At 45.8% G+C, this 22128-nt stretch overlaps 1 protein-coding gene across 1 annotated transcript in view; it reads right to left on the minus strand.

Annotated features, from left to right (window-relative positions):
- The window catches only part of nphs1 (NPHS1 adhesion molecule, nephrin), a 56833-nt gene that overhangs the window by 12021 nt on the left and 22684 nt on the right, over positions 1–22128 (minus strand). Inside the window, exons 2-13 of the mRNA XM_036538578.1 lie at positions 15502–15506; positions 14977–15171; positions 14196–14318; positions 8204–8326; positions 7275–7356; positions 6304–6407; positions 5451–5572; positions 4724–4895; positions 3623–3780; positions 2578–2719; positions 1839–1963; positions 670–835 (exon numbers count right to left, since the gene is read on the minus strand). Of these exons, the coding sequence (XP_036394471.1) occupies positions 670–835; positions 1839–1963; positions 2578–2719; positions 3623–3780; positions 4724–4895; positions 5451–5572; positions 6304–6407; positions 7275–7356; positions 8204–8326; positions 14196–14318; positions 14977–15171; positions 15502–15506 (1517 nt within the window). The remainder of the gene's footprint in view (positions 1–669; positions 836–1838; positions 1964–2577; positions 2720–3622; positions 3781–4723; positions 4896–5450; positions 5573–6303; positions 6408–7274; positions 7357–8203; positions 8327–14195; positions 14319–14976; positions 15172–15501; positions 15507–22128) is intronic.

Here is a 22128-nt window from a genome sequence, read left to right on the forward strand (position 1 = left end):
TCAATTTAATTAGAACTTGAAATAATTAAACTATGAAATGTGAAAAAAAACAATCTTGAAGATTATAATTGAGCTAATTGAAAACCGTAAAAAGAAAACTAAGAGCCCATTATGACAAAACGAAAGAGTGAAATGAAATAAAGATAAAAAAAAACATGTATAATAAACATACATTTGAAAATTCAATTACGGGAAGATATTGAGTCGATGGAACTGAGATAGCCAATTAGCCCAGTTATTTCCAAAGCCTGCAGCTGGAACTGAGGCCAGCCTCAACTTTGATTTCTCCATTCTGACCCAGGTCAGATTGTTAAGGGCAAGAGAAGATGAAGCTGACTTTGGCCTTAACATTGCAGTTATCATGCGAATATCTCTGGTTTCCTTCTGTAGCTGATCTGTATAGTTACATGTGTACCATTATCACAAAAATACTTTTTTAACACAAATATCTTAACATGGAATCAGAATTTGATAGTCAGTTTCTGTTTCCTGGAGAGATCCCTATGCCTGTGAAAACCCAGACAAAGGTTTCGGTTGGACGTGCCCACACACACACAAGATACACTATGTGGATGACCCTCATAAGACTAGCTGATGAATGCTTTACATATCTAACCAGACACTTTCACCGAGTTTCTCTGTATGGTCTCCCCCTCAGTTGAGACTCACACTGGACCCGCAGCTGAGTCTGGACAGACAGGACCTTCTTGGCCTGGTTGGTGGCCTCGCAGCGGTAGGTGGCCATATTGTCACTGGGCTGGAGGACAAGGACCAGCTCTCGAGAGACACTCTTCTGTGAGGAAACTGCCCTCTGGTTGTCACATGGGGTTTTACCCTGGAAAGGGGACATGATGCGGACATAGAGGACATTTGTTATTACCATTGAAAGTGGTGGAGATTTATGCAGAACATGGTGTGGTGCATATGCTCCCATGCCTTGAGTCTGCAACACATGCACACACACACACACACACACACACACACATGCACACACACACACACACACACATACACACACACACATGCACACACACACATGCATACTCACACACGCACACGCACACATACACATGGGCACACACACACATGCACACACTCACACACACACGCACACATGCACACACTCACACACACACACACGTACACGCACGCATACACACACATACACACACACACACAAGTACACGCACGCACACACACGCGTGCACACACACACACACACACACACACACACACACACACATACACACACGTGCGCGCACACACACACACTCACTCACTAACAGGCTGATAAGCAATGACAGTAGACAGCAGAGGAAAACAACAGCACCACTCATTATACTCAGGCTTATGTCTTCATATCCTGAAAGAACCACAACTCTGGGACATACTGCATTAAGCTATGTGTGAACACGCACACTGTGTGAAAAAGCACAGCATATTTAAGACAGGAACACCACCTGACTTAAGAACAGGCAATCACACTGCACCCAATCACACACACTTTACTGAAACAGAAACACTCACTGAAAGAGTACTAAGCTCACACCAGTACACAAGCAAGCTGTACTGAAACACCCACACATGCACACACGCACACATGCACACACACTCGCACGCACGCACGCATGGATGCACATACGCATGTGCACACACTCACACGCACACACACACACACACACAAACAAACACAAACACACACACAAAAAGATACATACATACACACACACACACACACACACACACGCTCACAGAGAAACAGCAAAGGTTTAGACCCTAAACTAGCTAATAGATCACTCAGGTAAATTCCATCTCATGCTCAGGGCTGACCCTCTGACCTTAAACCAGGTGAGACGTCCAGTGGGGTTTCCACCACTGGAGAAACACACCAGCCGAACTGTGTTTCCAGAGCGCAGGGCGACCCCCGGGGGCGGGGCATCCATCCACACTTTCTGAGGGGGGTCTGAGAGAGACAGGGTACGGGGCCGGAGAGGTCAGAGCTAGGCATTAGTGAAAGTGTCTTGGAACACTACACGGAATCTTCCAGAATAATTAGAATTAGAATTAGAGGGCATAGCATGGTCATGCGTGGAATCAGGAAGTGAGCTGTCCCGAAGGGCATATACAGCACACTGGCATGGAGTAGAAATGACAGCTGATGGTGCTAATCGGGGGGGGGGGGGGGGGGGGGGGGGGGGGGGGGGGGGGGTCGGGTGGGGGTGGAGAGATTGGAGAGAGAAGCAGAGGAAGAGAAGGATGGAGGGATGACAGATAGAGGGCTGGAGAACAGATGGGTTAGGGTTGGGTGGAGAGATTGGAGAGAGAGGCAGAGGGATAGAGTGATGGGGGATGACAAAGAGACAGATAGAAGGCTGAAGGAGAGAAGAGAAAGGAGAGTGACAGAGAGATGGAGGGACAGAGAGAGCAATGGGAGAGAGACAGGAATCAGGAATGAGAGGGAAGAAACAGAGAGGGAGGGAAAAGACAGAGAGAAGGTAGAGGGATACTGAGAAACAAAGAGGTGGTGGAGAGTGAAGGATGCAGAGAGGGGTGGAGGCTCAGAGGGCAGCTACTCACAGAACACCTGTAGAGGAGAGGACTGTGTTTTGGAGAAGCGTGTCCCCTTGTTGAAGGCCTCACAGGTGAGGGGCAGACCGTTCTCCTCCTGGGACACTCGGTGAGTCAGGTTGGACATGGTGGCCATCCCTCCGTTGTTACCCTGGTGACAGGTCACATGCCACCAATCAGCTGAGGCTGGTGTGCAGAATACCAGTTCTGAAAACCAACCAACTGAAAATATTCCAACAACCACAGGCAATGAGGAAACATGTGAGCTTATGTTTTGTTGCTGTTTTTCTTTTATCTAAATATTGGTACCATACTTGCAAAAGTAACGTATGCATCCCACGCTTGACTGACAGAGTGGCTAAATGTGGCACAGGCTATACTGAAAAACATACACATAAGTAAAGCGCTGACATTTCCTGCAAAAATACATGTAAGAAGGAGCACAGTGTAGACAAATCCACAGTAAAAAAAATCACTCCATGCAGAAATGAGCACAGATATCCACTTGATATGCTATCCCTAATACTTTAATCTCCTTCATATCTCACTGCCATAATCTTCTTAAATGAGCACAGTATCTCTTTATCTGCTTTTTAGATTATATCAAGGTGTGCAACAATGATGGCTGTCACCCACCAGAGGTTCACGCTATATATATATATATATATGTTGTGGTGTAGTGGTAATGAGTTGGGCCCATAACTGAAAGGTTTCCAGTTCAATTCCCTGCTGGGGCAGTACTGTTGTACCCCTGGGCAGAGTACTTAACCTAAAGTTGCCTCAGTAAAAATCCTGCTGTAGAAATGGATATGCATAACTGTAACCTATGTAAGTTGCTGTGGATAAGAGCATCTGCTAAATGACAATAATTAAAAAAAAAAAGGTGTGTGTGTGTGTGTGTATAATTGCATTATCATTGTCATTTAGTCTTATTCAGATCAGTTTTGAAATATATGTATGTAAAGTGAGCCCGGTTTTGTGTTAAGAACACCTACCTTTCCTCTCCTCACACACACACGCACGCACGCACGCAGGCACGCACGCACGCACGCACCTCGCTGACAGTGACCACAGTGTCGTTGAGCTCTCTGAAGCCCAGCCACCAGCGGATTTGGACGGGCGGGTTGCTGGAGGTCGTGTAGCAGCACAGATTCACCTCCTTCCCCTCCACCGCCTCAAAGGACCCCAGAACCTTCACCTCTGTGGGCTCAACTGGCAGAATAACACACAGAGACAGTGCCACGCATGCGGTCTTGGACTGGTGCATGTTCAAGGACGCAGAACTGCACAGACAGCCTTGCAAACACAGCTGTGAAGATGGGCAAATACACAGACCCATGACTGTGCAGTCAAGCATGAGCAGAGACACACAACTGCAAAAACTCGCAGACAGCTCACCCACAGACAAAAAAAAGCGCTGACAGGTATGCACAGACACGTGATCGCATGGACAGGCTTACAAACACACGTAGGTGCTTTGCTGAATGCAAACATTAAGCACTGGCTAGATATGTAATTTAACAGGCTTGAAGAGAAGGGCTCAGGGATCACTATGCATAAAAGAATGAGACAGATTAAAATCACCTAGAGACACAAGCCAATGAGGTGAAGACAGACCCATTACATGACACAGGAACAGCACTTTGGCCTCCAGCACATGTAAAACATATAAGAGGAAATGACTTCAGCGGATTTCAAATGTGAGATGTGCATTTGCAAGGGAAGCTAAGAAGGTAACAGTAGATTAACAGGGATGATGACATGACGGTGTTTGACTAAATGCGGGAATGGGTGGTGTGGGAGCAGCGCGGGACAACTTCATCTGATAGCACAAAGTCACGGTAAAGCTGAAAAGTTTACTTGCAAGTCGTTCTCACCAGCGAACAGATGAAAACATGGACTAATTAACTTTCATGTGGTATTAATTGAAAATGACTCATTAATTAATCATCAATTCACTATGCCATCACCAGTTGCCATATGATCATTATAGAGACACACATACATACACACAGACACAGAACCAGACATAGACGCAAACACACACACACACACACACACACACACACACACACATATATATATATATATATATATTTATGGAGACCACTGGGGGTGGGTGTTTCTGTGCAGAGGATGTAAGAGGGCAACTTACACAGGACATGCAGTGTCCGGCTGAGGGACAGAGGCTGGGGGGACACCTGGTTGACGCTCTCGCAGCACAACACAGCATGGTTGTCCTCCGGCGTCACCTGCAGGGTCAGGGCACTGCTGGACTTCTGGGATTCCATGTCCATCTCCCAGCTGGTGGACAGCACCTCCTTATTCTGGGACAGAGAGAGGGAGGTGGGGAGAGGGGGAGAAAGAGAGAGAGAGAGAGAGAGAGAGAGAGAGAGAGAGAGAGAGAGAGAGAGGGGAAGACAGAAAAAGCACCAGAGGGAGAACTCACACTCTGTACTTTTTCTAATTTAAATGCAAGGGGTAATCTACAATATTCCTTCATCATACTTCTAAAAACAATGGCAGATACTACAGTCACAACCCACAGCTGGAAACTGAGGAGCTAATCCATACACTTTAACCATATTACAGTGATGACCCACACCTGGAAATTGTGAAGAGCTGGCCCATAGACTTTCACCATGTTACAGCAATGATACACACCTGGAAACTATGAAGAGCTGGCCCAGAGACTTTCACTGTATTACAGTGATGATCCATAACTAGAAACTGAAGAGCTAGTACATACACTTTAACCATATTACAGTGATGACCCACGGCTGGAAACTGTGAAGAGCTGGCCCATAGGCTTTCACCATGTTACAGTGATGACCCACACCTGGAAACTGTAAACCAGTCTACAGTGTGTGCTGCTCACTGACCTTGGTCCAGTGCAGAGTGGCCAGCGGGTTGCCCCCGTATGATAAACACACCAGCTTGAGAAGCGTCCCGGCCTTCACCTCATCACTGTCCAGCCCCTCGATCACGGGGGCCGTCGGTGGGTCTGGGAGAGGGAGGGCCGGAGACAGGTGGGTGTCGGGGATGACAGGGGGAGGAAAAGACAAGTGCAGACAGGTGAACGAAGAAGAAAAGGTGATTTTACGCATTGCCCTCAGTGCAGCTTGTCCTCTAATAAAGGTAGAGGCCAGGGGATGGAGGGAAAGGGAAGGAGGAGGTGTAAGAGGGAGGACGTGTGGAATGAATTGTGCCTCGCTTGAAGAGAAACAGCTCTATTTGTTAAGATAGCGCCAATAAATTGCAGACATTTAACATGACTGCAGAACGGGGGCCCGCCTCTGATCAAAGCATTAAGCATTCAGGGGAATCGCACTTTGGCTCGAGTCCATAAGGCAAAATAACAGATGTTTAAACAGTAATAAGGCAACGTAGAATATGAATAAATTACAGCCCCCTGAATAAAATATGCGCCGTAAAATAAATTACGACGGCCTGGCCTTTGTTATTGCTGCAATCAGTTAGAGGGAGCAGCCGAGGAGCTGAGGCCAGCGTAACAAATTGCCATCTTTTACGATCCCCTTGAATTAGGATGGCCACCGAAAGTCTGATTCGACGGACCGGCTTTACGGAGCGAGGCAGCAACAGAGGCCCTGGTTCTGCTAGATTAAGGCTGAGAGGCTCTGAGCCGGGCAGTGTTGGGGGGGGGGGGGGGGGGGGGGGACCAGCTTTGATGCTGAAGGAGAGAGGGGGTTGTAAAGATTCAAGAAGGGCCCTTACAGTACACATTCATGACCAGGCTAGCATCCAAGGGCCGGGGACTGGCGGGGTTCTTAACACGACATACCAGCTTCTGACCGTTATCCGAGCTGTGGGCTGTAAACCTGCAAAGAGTGGGGGAGTCACAGTACCTGTCACTGTATTTATTGGCTTAGCAGACATCCTCATCGAAGAGATTTTTTTTTTTATGCTGACAGCTATGTACATTCCATATGCAAGTTACACATTTGCTGTTGCAGCCAGAACGATTGTCTTGGGTTCCTGTTGGTGAGGAAAATCCCCAGAAATTTCTCTCTGACACACTTTTAGGGGGTATTACAACTGAATACGGCTGTAATACAATAGAAGGGATAAGAAAGCTGTTCATGAAAAAAAATGAGTCAACCCACACAATTTCACTCAGCAGAAAAGAGGGATCTGGCTTCTCTGAAGATAAATCTCCAAGTGTAAAGTCTGATCTTACAATAGGTCAGAACATAAGAGAACCACATTGAAAGAATGATAGCGGTTTTCAGTCTTTACTAGCAATGGTTAAACATCTCTTACAACTAGAATGAAATCTAACTAGAATCTGTCTTCAAATTTAGATGTCTTTTTTCTTTTTGTGACAGATGGTGTTGTCATTCTAAACTGTCAACTAGCTTTCAGAAGTCAGTTTGGGATAGAACAGTCATATGAACAGATAAACTTGAACTTTCCATTTTAGTAGCGTGTTTATAAATCTATTATTAGCGACACTTGGGGGTGACCAATGAGAGGAAAAAAATGTATCAGCTGCTAAGCCCGTGTCCAGATCGATGGAGAAATCCAGTTTCTGCATTTCCATTCAGTGTTTACAGCCAACGGAATCTGAATTGTAGATTTTGTTCCATGATAGCAGCTGCTAAGAGGGTGCCGTATTACACAACTGAGCTGCCGCACTGTCTCCTCCAGGAGAACTCTATTTCAACCGCTGATAAATACACACATACTTCACCACGGCCTCCGTGTTCAGGAGCTTTTCCTCTGAGCCAGACATGGTGAAAGAGTCAATGTCGGTCAGCTCCACTCCATCTGCGCAGAGAGAGAGAGAGAGAGAGCGAGTGTGAGAGAGAGACAGAGAGAGAAGAGGGTGAGGCGTAAGGAGGGGGAGAGAGGGAAGATATGGAAAGAGACAGCCAAGGGAAGAGAGACAGAGAGAAGAATGAAAGAGAGGAAGCAGGGGGGAAGGACAGAAAGAGGTAAAGTATTTGTGAGAGAGGAAGAGGTAGATAAGGAGGGTGGGGGCGAGACAGGGAAAGACAGAGAGAGGAAGAATATGTGAGAGAGTGAGAGGAAGATAAAGAGGGAGGGGGTGAGAGAGGGAAAGAAAGGGAGCAAAAGGAGGTCATGGAGGGAGCGGAGAAAAAGAAGAGAGTACCGAAAGAAAGGAGGGATAAGGAAAAAAAGATGATGAGAGAATAAAATGTCAATCTCGCAGATTAAACAGTAAAATAGGGATCATTCCGCATCTCTTGCTCACTCGAAGCCTGGAGTCTAGACAAACTACCTCTAAAAGGATCTTCATTCAGTCAGATCTAAGGACTGTTCCACACATCAATGCAATAAGGCGGTCGATAGAGATCAGAGAGCTAACATGCACATGAAAGCAAAGCAGTGTGTAGGACTACAGACTGCCATCAATTTTAATGCATCCTACCTCCAGGGTAACTGCGAATATGGGGCACTATGACGCAAACGTTATGTATTCTTAATGCGCTTCATATTATATGTGTACACATGCAGTGTACATTGCATGCTGTAAAAGTTCAGAAGTCCTCATTCCCGGTTTTCACAGCTATACTAATCTCTCCCTTATCAGAGAGTGGGACTTTGCCGGATCTCGTGTGGAGCGGGATCGCGGGATCGCAGGGGCACCTACTCCGGAACAGGGTGACTTCGGCAGCTGGTTTTGCATCGGGGGCCGTGCAGGTGACGGTGTACTCCTGTCCCGCCACCCAGGGCTCCTCCATCTCGGCTGTAATAGCGGGGGTCGAGGGGGGAACTGTTGGTTGGCAGACAGACATCACGTTGGTCGTTGGGGACATTTACACAGCTACATTTAAACCCCTATGTTTGTCTTATTTTTTTTTTCTCAGGCTGCAGTTCACAGCACATCTACAGATCTGTATATCATTTGGATGGGCTGATAGTGGACACAGATGATTAGATTAATGCAGCCATATAGTGTAATATTAGTGATCTGCACAGCGCCGGCTCCGAACTTATGCCCCTGAACTAGCAACCAATGTGCACAAAGGCCTCCTTTGTCTTCCAGTCTGACTGAAATTTAATGTGGCTATCAAGGTTCTGAACGCTGAGGGTGCTTTTGTAGTACCCAGGGGTGTAATAAGTTTAAATAATCCAAGCAACGGTTTTAAAAAGCTTGTTACGAGAGAGATAGACCCGGTTTCCCACTACGGGTTCAGAGTGCCCACACGGCACCACTAGGGGGAGCTCTTGCTATATTGAGCTTGCGGATTTGACTGCTTCCTTGCATTGAGATAGATGAGATGTGGCTGTGGCTTCAAACTGATTTAAAGGAAGCAATTGGATCTATCTGGACTGTGATGGGTTACAGTGAGCACTGCAGAGACCAAGAGAGAAATAATGAGATGCATTTGTTTTCGAAATGTTGGCTTTGCTGTGCATCTACTGACAGTCAGCGCACTCTAAGCCTGGTAAATTCACAATACTTTCACTACATGAAACTGAGGAGTGTATCACTTGTTGTACTAGAATTGCGTCCCAGCCAAACAAACCTCTTAAAATGAGCCATAGTGATACAGTAACAACATAAATATCAGACCAGCTCTCCCACCCTCCTTTTTCTTTCTCTCTCTCTCCTCCTTTTCCCTCTACCCATCTAATCTCTTCTCTCTTTCTCTACCTCTCTTTCACTCCTCCCTCTCCATTTCTTCCTCTCCATGCTCTCTCTCCTCTCTCTCTCTCTCTCTCTCTCTCTTTCCCTCTCTCTCTCCTCTCTCTCTCTCTCTCTCTCTCTCTCTCACTCTACCTCTCTCTCTCTCACTCTACCTCTCTCCCTTTCTCCCTCTCTCTCTCTCTCTCTCTCTCTCTCTCTCTCTCACTCTACCTCTCTCTCTCTCTCTCACTCTACCTCTCACCCTTTCTCCTTCTCTCTCTCTCTCTCTCTCTCTCTCTTTCCCTCTCTCTCTCTCTCTCTCTCTCTCCCTCTCTCTCTCTGCAGAGCAGTGCAGAGTGTGAACTGAAAATCTGAGCCCCAGAACCAAGCCATTCAGGCGAGGCATGTGACCCAAATGAGACTCACCTGAGTTCTCCAGCCCATCGCCCCCCCCACCACACACACACACACACACACACACACACACACACACACACACACACACACACACACATTTTCTCTCATATGCACACACACGCAAGACACTCTGTAACATACACGCAGTCTCTCTCTCTCCCTCTCTCTCTCTCTAACACACACACACACACACACACATACACACACACACACAAACTCCCCCGCTGCTGCTGTGCAGGTGAGAGACAGAGAGCTGCATGATTCAATTCATTAGACAAATACAGATGGATGGATGAGCAGGGCAGAAAAGAGACAGCAGACAAATTAGCACGCACACACTCACACACACGCACACACCGGGTGGCCAATGTGTACAATACATGCAGATGGTGACACACTGAAAAAAAAAGCTACAATGTGCTGTGTGTGGAAAACCAAACACTGACATTTTCAACCTGCCAAAAGATAATAAAAAAACAACAAAGAACCATGCACAAAATGGCAGTTCATGCACAAAAACATTTCCAGAGAGAGAGCAGATATTTAGGTAGCACATACACAACACATACAGCCTCCTTCAAACATGCAATTAGGTGAGGGACAACAGAGAGACAGACATGTATCCACAGACAGAAACAATAAACTCAAAGTCCAAACAGACTGAAAGTTGGCAATTAGTCAAAATAGCAGCAATCCATACATGCAAACCCACAGACCCACACACACACACACACACAAAGATGATGACAAGCTTGCATGACCACCTAGTTTCAAACACCAGGACTCACAGATTAATGCAGACTTCATCAACACAGAATATCCTATGTTAAGAACACGTGCCCACACAAGCGTACAAGCATGCACACACGCATGATATTAAGGTCTCAGGTGTGATTTGTGAAGCTGAAAGCCATTGAAGCAGCCCCCCCCATCCTCCCTCTCTCCCTCTCTCTCCCTCCTTCCCTTCTTCTCCTGTGCAAAGCCAGGCAGTGGGGCACGCTACACGAGGCTAAATATTTTACTGAATATAACAGCCTCCATTCAGATAGGGAGGATCGCAATGGCTATCACCATCAAGGCTATGGCAGATGTTTATAACCCTTTAGCTTCGGCAAATGTACCGTATCTTATTTTAAAGTTATTGGAAAGCTCGCAGCGGTTGAGAAATATTAGAATACAGCACATATTTGGCATGCTCGCCTGTGAGATTTAAACAATTGGAGATTATTATTTTCTGTTTTGTTTGAATTAGGAGCTGGATTCTCCCGTCTGATAACCTGTAAATCTAAGGTGACACAAATGCTGAGCAAGGCGCTGTGACTGCTAATACATCTGCAATGGTATGAAAGTGCACAAATGCTATTACCAACACTAGTGCTCAACAATCCCTATCTCCATGGGTGCAGCTCCACCATGAAATGACTTATTGCAAGTCAGATGGATAGATCATGGATACTACTATTTGTAATGGGGCATTTGTGTTCAGTATGTAGTTATTTGAGACTAATTAATGAACAGTTCATAACATATTGCCTGGAAAGTAAGGCTCATTACATATTTTTAAGAGTATTTCTTATGTACTTATGACACTTAGGCCTATTAATAGGTTATCGTCTCTGGCTGAGGAAATAGTGCATACAGTGCTTTAAAATACCCGAGTCCCATTCACTACAGTGTCACTTGGATGAGACTGGATGCCTAAGAGGTGACATGTGCCATATGAGTTTTGGGCTCATAGAAATAGTGTCCATGAGGCTGATGTTGTGATGGATTAGGTTACGCTTGACCTGGCTATTGTAATAATCCCCTGGCAAACCTCTACAGACCCAGTAAACGGTGTGGACGTAATGCCTCCTTGATAATGAAAAAAATGTCTTCAGCTCTCTTTGTTGGCCTGCAGAAGAAGAGTATTGACATCTGCCCTCTCCTCCCCGTTGGCCTTGTCCGTCCAGGGACGGGTCTGTGGTTATCACGTCATCACACATCACGTGTCGACAGGGGAACCCAATTAAGAGGCACCAGAGTTTATTTTTCCACATTTTCACATTTTCAGTCCTTTCACTCTTTTTTTTTTATACCGTTAGATTTGCAGAACGATGCCAGATCTGTAGAGGCTGAATATGAGACACAGGGCAGCAGTGTAACATAATGGTAAGAAGCAGGGCTCCTAACCTAAAGGTTAAAGGTTTGATTCCCCTGCTGGGGCACAGCTACTGTACTCTTGGGCAGGGAGCTTAACCCACAATTGCCTCAGTAAATATCCAGCTGTATGAATGGATAACATGCAAAACCCGTAGCCTATGTAAGTCGCTCTGGATAAGAGCATCCGCTAAATGACAGTAATGTAATGTGATGCAAAGACATGGCCTTTGGCACTGCGAAAGCCAAGGCAGTCCCACATGGAGCTGCAACTGGTGGGACCCTGCTGAATTCTGGGCTTCGAGCATCACGTGAGAGCTTGACAAAAGGCACTGCCAACTGCAATGCACAGGTGTCTGACATTGTGGGCCGTTCCCAGGAAGCCTGGTCCATCTGAGAAGTGTGGGAAGGGACTGGGATCATCACCCCCCGCCCCCCGCCTCCAGACACACACACACACACACCCCCCAAACATTGCTACGCCCACCCCTCTGGACTTCCGTGCAGTATAACTGGTGCTGCATTGGCATTTCTGTGGTTTCTCTTCACAAGCCCAATTCTGCAGTGCCGTCTCAGTGTTGGCTTCGAGAAGCGTGGGACTGAGCCCTGATGCTGCAGGTGTATTTTGGGGCTTCTGTCAAACCCCCCCCCCCCCCCCCCCCCCCATCCCCTTCCTCGCTCTCTCCCTCCCTCTCTTTCCTCCTCTTAAGATGTCAGGAAAACCTGTTCTGTTCCCAGACTCTCTGAGAAAGGAGAAAGAGCGGCAGTCTGTGTCGCCACAGCAACCCCACCCCACCTCCCCCAACACAAACACAAACACTTCTCTACTGCCAGTAAGAAAGAGAGATGGAAAGAGAGAGAGTGAGACAGCCAGGGCTTTAAGGGACCAACCTATGAGAAAGCGAGAGGGAGGAGAGTGAAAGAGAGTCTGGGAGTGTGCTGCTCTTTGTAGCATGACAACAGACAGCGTAATACACAATCTTGCAACTGCCTGTATATGGACTCACATCCATTGTGTTTTCATTCAGTGCTCCATGACCCAACAACAATGAGATGAACCAAGAAAAACATTCCTCCAATTCCAGTGGAGAGAGAGACCTGCCTATGATGGTCATCTTCAAATGGAGGACATCTACACACTGCCAACAGGAGGGGACATGAGAACTGGGACCTTGCTATGAGAATAACACACACACACACACACACACACACACACACACACACACACACACAATGGATTATATTTCCCTTTTCCCAATAATGTTATGTAATTGCATTAGAATGATGGTTAAGGTTATATTGTTGTTGTATTTATGTTTATTGTAAGGGTTATGGGTTTTAGAGATGTATTAGGTACTTAACTTGTGTTTGTGTGTTGAAGTTTTCTATCCATCTACACCCCTTGGTGCATTTATGAATACTCTGATAAATGTATATTATAAAGACTTGGTTATTGTTCCTATTAACTTACTGAACTGAGACAAAATGGCATGGACTGGTAATCAAATTTCTTTTCTCCTGAAATTTAAAATGTCTCTCCACATCGGTTGTCAGCTATGGAGAGAAAAATAATCTGACAAAGACCTTGTAGCTGAAAACATTGTTCTTTTCCACAATGGATCACGTGGGATCATTTAAAGTGTGTGAGTATACTTTTTTATTCAGATTGTCAGGCTATGCAACACTTCTTTCGTAAGGGCATCCCTTGTGCATGCAAAGTGGCTGTTTCAGAAAATTTCTTCCAAGATGCACCTCTGTTTAGAAAAATGCAAGCAGCAGGGGTAAGACTGTTCTTTCCAACTTTCCTCGATCACAGATGACGCCTTTAAGCACTGGTTCAAGCCTGATCCTGGTCGCTAACACACAAAGCATAGAGTTCTGCTTTTTCTTTAAAATGATTTCCAACGCTGTTTCAGCATCGCGGGTAATCACACATCCAGAGCCAAACACAAAGGGATCGTCTCCAATGGCGCTACAAACAATGAAATTACATAAGTGCATGAAAGTATTGCATTTTGAAAGTCTTTTGGATTTATTTGTTCTGCTCTTTAAATTACCCATGTCAATAGAAAAGTAGTCGGGGGAAAAAAAATGATAATTTCCATCTATTTTCCAGTAAGATCAACAATGGAAGGCTGAAAACTCTGAGGTCTGCTTTATTGAAAAGATCGCTGTTAGATCTGAATCAATTCACGAGAGCCTTATGTGGTGTTAATCTGTACCAGGATAATTCATCATCATATAGATACTCAAGCAATGTTATATTGAATACACCCATATTATGGTATTTAACATTTTGCCCTTAGCAGACTGGAGAGAAAAAAGTTCCTTTGAATCTGAGTCACTGGATTTATCTGTTGATACTTAAACTACCAAAAATGCTTTTTGTAGATGGTAATCCTGACCCTACCTTGAAACCCCCCCCCCCCCAAAATAGGCCCATGGTTTAGCTCACTCAGCACAGTGATCCATGCGGTATGGGAGACCATTGCGCTGCTGCTCTCGGACCGACCCACTTGGCATTCATAGGGGGAGTCATCTTCAAGCGCCACCTTCTCAATCTGCAGATGGTACTGTCCTACAGTGGGCACACAGAGAGTGGCACGTTAAACTTTAATGTGTCAGAGCCTGTTCACAGAATGAAACAGTGAATGATGAGCAAAGCGGGAACTAGTTTCTGAGTGAATTTGGCTCTTGATTGATAATCAGAGACATAAGCGTAACACTAACACTTGCATTTCGATTAAATGTCACTCCGCCATAACTTTTAAGGGGTAACTTTTTGGTTCTGTAGCCGCTCATCTGTTGAAAGCGGATCCATAAGAAGGCTGAACTATAAGATGATCTGAGTTAAGTTTTATTATTGTTCAATAAAACAGTAGAACTGTGCCTTACATCCCTCTACCCCCATCCCTTGCCCACATCTCAAAGCCTCCATTTCTCCACATCATGCCTGCAGCAGGATATAACGTTGGGCCGGACAAGCTGGCAAAGACTTCATTATTAATTTGCTTTGCTCACGAGAGATATGCATCTCGCTCAAGGGTAAAATAGTTGCAGCCATCCAGGATATGATCCTACAACCTTCCCATTCCTTCAACCACAAACGCTGCAGCGCTACCAACAAAGACCATCCTCTTGATCATCGGCGTTGACGTTTCGTGGGCTAAAGGGCACAAGGAATGCTGGGATATCATTAAGGCCTCGCTCCCTCTCTGGCCTTCTCCACTCCTCACCTCTCTTCTCGTTCCCGATCATTCGGTATCTGGGGAAGCCGGGCAGGTCCCGCTGGGGTCCCAGGAGAAACCCGTCTTTGGCCCACTGGACGACCCCTGAGGGCCGCAGCACCTCACACTTCAGAACCACCGTGGCGCCCGCCTTCGCCGTCACGTTCTTTGGCTGGGTCCTGAAGGCCTGCTGGGACCGCACACCTGTGTGTGTGCGTGTGTGTGTGTGTATGTATACATACACACGTGTATGTGTGTGCGCGTATGTGTGTGTATTTGTGTGTGTTTATGTGTGTGTGCGCGCGTGCGTGCGTGTGTGTGTATACATGTGCACGTGTGTGTGTGTGTGTGTGTGTGTGTTTGTGCGTGTGTGTGTGTGTTTGTGCGTGTGTGTGTGTGCGTGTGCACACGTGTGTGTGTATGCGCACGCATGTGTGTGTGCGTGTGTGTGTGTGTGTGGGAAGGGTGAGGGGGTGTGAGGTTAGGGTGGGGGGAGATCACGGAGACGCACCATTGCCCACACGCTGCCCACACCTTCTCTGTAAAGACACAGAGAGTCTCCCCACATCATTAATCACGGTGTGTTTTTATTAATGGGAAATTGGACCAATTCAGCCCTGCAAAATGAGTCAATAAAGTAATTACAGTGAATGAAAACCTGTGGAGGAAGTAAAAGGATCTAAACAGTGGGAGCATAAAAACATGTGACCGACACCTTGGAAACGCAGTGGCCTGATCGCCATCGGAAAGGCTGTTGTCCTCCTTTCCTAATGTGCCTCTCGTCTTTAATTTGCACATAACTATCTACCACAGCCAGAGGAATGTGGATAGTAAGCATACTCTTCAGCATGCTCATTGTGTTGCAGTTTTAGGTTAACTATGCTGAAGAAGAGCATAGCCCTTGTAGCCATCAGACAAAATAAAAAAAAGGGAACCAATCGGTGGAATTGTATTATTGCATTATAGGGGATTGCATGCCGGTGGTAAGGTAAAACCATGCTCTTACTGGAGCATGTGAGTTACAATGCATGCAGCAAAAGCTTTAGGAAGAAAAAAAAGGTTGAACTATTTCACTATGTGGTGTTCTTTGCCTTGAATGGAATTTTAACGGCTTTGTCAGCCAGTACCTTGCAATTTTCAGGAAAAATATGATCATACAAGAACTAGCGACCTTGATTTCAGCTCTCTGTCCCATCACAATAGTCCAGTGATGACTCACGTGTACAAAAACCTGAAAAATATTGTCATTGTATTGTGTACAAATACTGGGTTGTTGCTGTTGTAACTCTGTAACAACAATATTGTCATTGTGCTGATTAAATCTTACCCACAAGAAGAGGGACCAGGAGAAACCAACAGCAAGAAGCATGCAACTTGACCATCTCACCATCTGACTGAGAGTTCACCAATCATGGACGGGCACCGCTGAAACAACCAATCACAAAGCAGTTGGACAATGGACTCAGTGGACGGGCAATAGTGTTGGTCTTAGAAACAAGAAGTGATAAGAGGTATTCCAGGAAAAACATCAGCTCCTGCTGTGGGACCAATAAGAGTAATTCACTTAATTGAAAACCAAACAGATTTTCTGTAAAATAAATGAAATGCAACAACTCTCTCTTTATTACTTGATTAGTTTCAGTTCAATAGGCTTTGATAAAAAAAAAATAACTCACATTCTGATATTCCATGCACATATTTGCTTCTTTCCAGAGCAAAGCATATACATCACACCCACCAATAGCAATTTCCCTTATCCTCTCTCCTGCATTAAGAAACCTTGTCGAAACATCAGCCCATCATCTGTACCCATGCTTTTTTTTTGACTTTTCACCCTCCCATGTTCAACAATTCACTTTCACCTTACTTTGCAAGTCCCTCCCATCTAAGATCTAGGCGAAGAGCACAACATTGCGTTTATTTCTTTTTTTTTTCCTGCCTGCATAAAACCCGGGCTCCAGCCCTTGAATGGCAAGCATTTGGCCTTGTATCTGAGAGACCCTGACTGCACGAGAGATTGGTGGAATATGGTAGAGAGAGGGCTACCGGCAGCATGACTCAGCAATTCTTTCAGTCGCTTAATGAGAGAGGGGCTGCCTCCTCTGACCTCCCTCGTCCGAAGAGCGAAAGGCAAACAGTCTCCTTAATTGCTGGAAAAATATTGTAGGCTCAGAGTCGAACATTAATTAGGATTTTTTTTGGTTGCATTTTGTTTCATTTCTTGCTTCTTGGCCACTGGAGTCATACACCCCCCCCCCCCCACACACACACACACACACACCCTTCCCATTACAGATGCACAATCAAACACAACTGTGCAAATACAAATGCATATGGAGGGAGACAGATTCACATTTACACATCACACACAACCAGCACACAAAGATGGACTCGCATGTACATATACACAGACTAACACTGACATTAAAACATACAGGTGCACACATGAAACAATATTCCAGCACACAGACATGGACTGCAGGCAATAACAGACAGTGACATACATGTCTACATATGCATAAATACATTGTTAGTTCCATTGTTTTATTGATTTATGGAAAGTTCATGCCTACCATCAGATTTTTCCCAACATCTTTTGTGTTTAGAGCAACGCAGAATTCTATTTATCTCTCTGTGACGTAAGTTACAACATTGTTTACCATATCGAACCAAAAACAAATCAATAAAGATTTCATTGCAAAAATGATAATCTATGTTATGGTGTCTACTTTGCCTCTGTAAACGTCTTCTACAAATGTGTATTACAAACCTTGAAATGGTTTTTGATGATATCAAAGAGTTCACCCACCTTTCCCCCAATAGATCTTTCAGGAGAGGAAAAATCAGTCAGCATAACCATGCTGGGTGAATTTTAATAGACTCTCTCTCTCTCTCTCTGCATCATCAGATGGCTCCATAGACTGTCTTAGCTTCGCTTTCCTTTGCTTTGCAATCAGCTAACTCAACTGGACGTGGAAACTACTGGACATGATCCTTTAACTTCCTGCAGCTCGGATGCGGTTCTACATCTTAATATTTCTCACTATCTTGGTAAACCCTACCATTGGCCTGTGGGCCCAATTAGATTCTTTTTTTTTTTTTAACAAAGCACCCTAGAGAAAAGATCAGAAGTTTTTACTCAGCTTCAGCCAAAAGTTGTTGATCGAGTCATCTGCAGAGTCTAAATGAATCCAGATCTTTAATTATGCAGGAGTGCAATTTGCTCTTTGAACATTGTCTGATTGATATCACGCAGGCCAAACAGACCATCTCAGTCCAAATCTCCACAAACACAAACAAAAAGGAGTGTGAGGACCAGTGTAGTATTCTGTTATGTTTGATGCCTAGTGTTACAGGTGTCACCGTACGGGACTGTTAGAAACAGAAGATCATGGTGAGTGAAAAAAGGCTAAGAAGCACACCATGATTTCCGCCGTTACTTGATTAAATTCTTTGGCTCCAAGACACAACAGCTGTGTTAATTCTGATCTTTGAATCTCTTCTTTTCAGCCCAAACAGTCCGACTGTGTAAGGCTTTTCGCCAAAAGGACCAAGCTTTAGTTTAGTTCTGTCCCAACATGGAACCCGTTTCAATCAGGTCTCCCTGACTCATGCACAGACACACACATAACCCGGCACTGCTCCCCCCCGCAGATGTCAACTGCAGCTCATAAGTTAAAAAAAACAGAGAGTGCTGTTCTCAACCACAGTGAACACGTTGGAAGTTTTGCATGAGGTAGAAAGAGAGAGAGATGAGCTTACCTGTTGAGCAGTATTTTGGAGAGGACGTTTGTCTCCCCTGTCCTCAGAACCCGTTTAGAAAGACTGTGCGGCAAGGATGTAGGAATACCAGTGGGAGTCCCCTCTCTCACTCCCTTTTCAGCTCAGGAGGGAGTCATCTTCAGAAAACAGTTGACAGAAAACAGCCGATGACAAAAAAATTACACCCCCTACGTAAAATGCGGCATTCAGAAGGCGCTCCGGGAGGGAAGATCATTTCTATGATGCGGTGTTTCCAGTCCTTACTTTCCATGTCTATTAACTTATCCATATTGAAAATCAAAGAGCCATGTTCTTATACAGTTCTGCAGTTTGACTGAAGTGCAGTTTCCTGTGGTTAAACTCCTGGAAGCGGTACCATTTGCCTGCGATCCTCTAAAGGTTGAAGTTCAATGACCTTCAAAATACAGAAGCCACTTTGAGGCTACTTCAGCTACCAGTTTTGTAACATTTATGTTCATGCATTATGAATTGGGTAGAGAGTATCCTCTTTGCTTTAATTTATAGACTGAATACTCCAGGGGGGATTTTGTACTACTGAGCAGCGCAGACTTTATACAGAATTCATTTTCCCCTGCAGAATGTTTGATTTTCACAGAATATCCAACATTTTTCCAATTATACGCCTCTAACCGGATAGCGAATGCAGGTATTTGCACGCGGACACACACTGATTCGCCTCCTGCCGTGTCCAGACGAGAGATACGTTGTCGGGATCTTTAATTCACAACCCGATCTCACTTCCATGTAAGTTTCATTTGGCACAGATTGACTTGCCTTATTGTTCAAATAGCATGTTACAGTGTACATATTACACTCAACCCACGCACATGTACTGTACATGTGTAGATAGCAGGCCGGTGCAGGATATCCACTCCATGCATGGGCTCTCGTTGGCGGGACAGATGTGTAGATAAGCTGGGCCTCATCACATGCCCTCTTTCGGAGGACAGCGTAAGCGGAGGAGGCAGATGTTAACAGCTGGGTGGTGTTATTCTAGCTGGACCACGGATAGTCATTAAAATACGGCAGCCCAAGGCTAAAAGGTTAATTCTCCTTCAACAGTGGGAGTGGATAGCGAGCAAGTGTGTGTGTGTGTGTGTCAGGAGGGGGCCACGCCGCTTAACAAATGACAACGTCAGCAACTCGGGAAGAAGAGATGGAGAACATGCACGAAAAGAAGGAGGGAGGGATGGAAAGGAAGAGAGGGTGAGGGATGGAAGGAGAGGGATAAAGAGGCAGAAGGAGGGATTGCAAGGGGGAAGGAGGAGGAGGACAGAGGATGGAGGGATGGAAAAGAAGAGTGGTATGACAGAAAAGAGAAAGGGAAAGGGAACAAGAGAAGATGGACATAAAAGGAAGAAGGCGGCAATAAGAACAAGTGCTGAGACGAGTACCAAAAAAGCCCAAAGGAAAATAACAGAAGACAAAGATGGGCAACAAGGAATAGAGGGAGGAAAAGTGGTCAAAGAAAGCAATAAGCAGTGCAATAAAAAAGAGGGGCAGTAAGTGGAAGAGGGTCAGAGGAGAGGCGGGGCATGTGTGGAGGGAGGGAGGGAGGGAAGGAGGGGAGGCTTTGGGGTCTGGATCAGCGTCTAAAAATGTGACAACGCCGTGTGCTACTTGTCAAAAAAAAAAAAAAAGTTTAATTATGAAATGCAAACGGCAGCTTGTGGTTAGCGGCTTAAAGAGCGCCAGGCACTGCAGAGAGATATGTTCTCATCCGATACGCGATCTACGCCAACAGAGGATTTAACTCTTTCACAGCCCGGGTCTTAGGGGACTACATTTAATTAAAGCAAAACACCCTGCATCCGACCTCAGACAGACGTCAAAGGGCCTAGCTGGGATGATTCTGTTCTCCCACACATACTGAGGGCGAGTATTAGATTACCTCCCCCCACCCCGCCACCCGCCCAGTCAGCCACTGACCACAGCTATCAAACCTGCCATTTTAATTTGTCAGGAGACTGTTGGTTCTGCCCTAACCTGAGCCTTGCCCTGTCTGTTTGGGTCTGTCATTTTTCATTAGTGGGCCGGTCAAAGGTTTTTTTTTTTTTTCTCTTCTTCAGGCTCACAGATACAATAGAATGAAAAAGAGCTCTGAGATGCCAGAGCTCTGATATAGCTCTGATGTACAACAAAAGTCTGCTGTCCAAATCCGGATAACTATAACCATCTCCGACTTGCCCTGCTGCCCAGTAACATCTGGCGCCTGCAAGCAGCTATGGGATTCTTCATTGTTCTCATAAAGCGGTACGTTTTAACACCCTCTGATACATTCCTTGGAGTGCATTAACTTGTCCCAGTGACCGTTCTCCTCTGACGGCCTGGTCAGGGATTTGCTGTATTTCCCCCAGTTAAGGCGGCTGAGCGTGAATGCCGGAGCAGGTGGGTGGCCTTTCTATCTAGGTTAAGACGGCTTTGGGCACCAGAGCCCATGCACGCCATACCCACTGCCCACCCAGTCCCGCCTGGCACAGACGGCACACCAGGGCACAGGGGGCACCAGCTGCGGTTACCAGATTGGGTGGTTTTAATCCCAGATCCGCTCCGTTCGACCCGTTCCTTACCAGAGTCACAATAGCGGCTATTTACTGTACTGGCATTCAGTCTTGGCGGTCCTGTCCCAATCCGTCCTTGGATCAGGCAGAGGGAGGACATGAACTCGGCCCCTCTGGAGGTCCCGTGAACCATCATACCGTGCTGCAGCATGCAGAATCCACAGAGGACCCGCATTGCCAGAGGTACGGTTTTTGAGGGAGCGAAACTTTGTTCATCGCATAAATGGATTCAGAAATTGCATCATAGCCGGTGATGGCATTGAGGGGCCTGCGCGGGCGTCTCTGGGCGGAAAAGGCATTTCGTTACTGCGGGAACGTGTCACATAATAAGTTTCAATTCAGCCGAGTGAAATGTGGAAAACTGCTGACAGGCCTGATTTTTTCTTTCCTTTCCCGTTCATCCAATTTCAGCTGCTTATTTTTACTCGGGTGTTTTTCATGCACGACATCTTCGGCCCACAAAGTTTCACTCTCCCCCACGCAGCCCCCCCATTTATCAGGATAAGGCTCCGGGGGTGAGCACGGGGACGTCCAGGGGCAAGGACGGGGACGTTCGGGGGCGAGGACAGGGACGTTCGGGGGCGAGGACGGGGACGTTCGGAAATCTGAGGTCAAACAAGACATGCCTTATGCCTCGCCCTTACTCGTCTGACACCAGCGTTCTGTCTCTACACGCAAAATACATGCTAGAGGTTCACATGCATCAGGCATAGTCATACAACCAGGAGAAATGGGAAAATAAGAAAAAATGAAAACCAAAGTGAATGAAAACCTTATATATATATATATATATACATATGTTTATATGCATAGAGAG

This window comes from Megalops cyprinoides, chromosome 10, assembly GCF_013368585.1.
Source record: "Megalops cyprinoides isolate fMegCyp1 chromosome 10, fMegCyp1.pri, whole genome shotgun sequence".
In the NCBI taxonomy this organism is placed as follows: Eukaryota; Metazoa; Chordata; class Actinopteri; order Elopiformes; family Megalopidae; genus Megalops; species Megalops cyprinoides.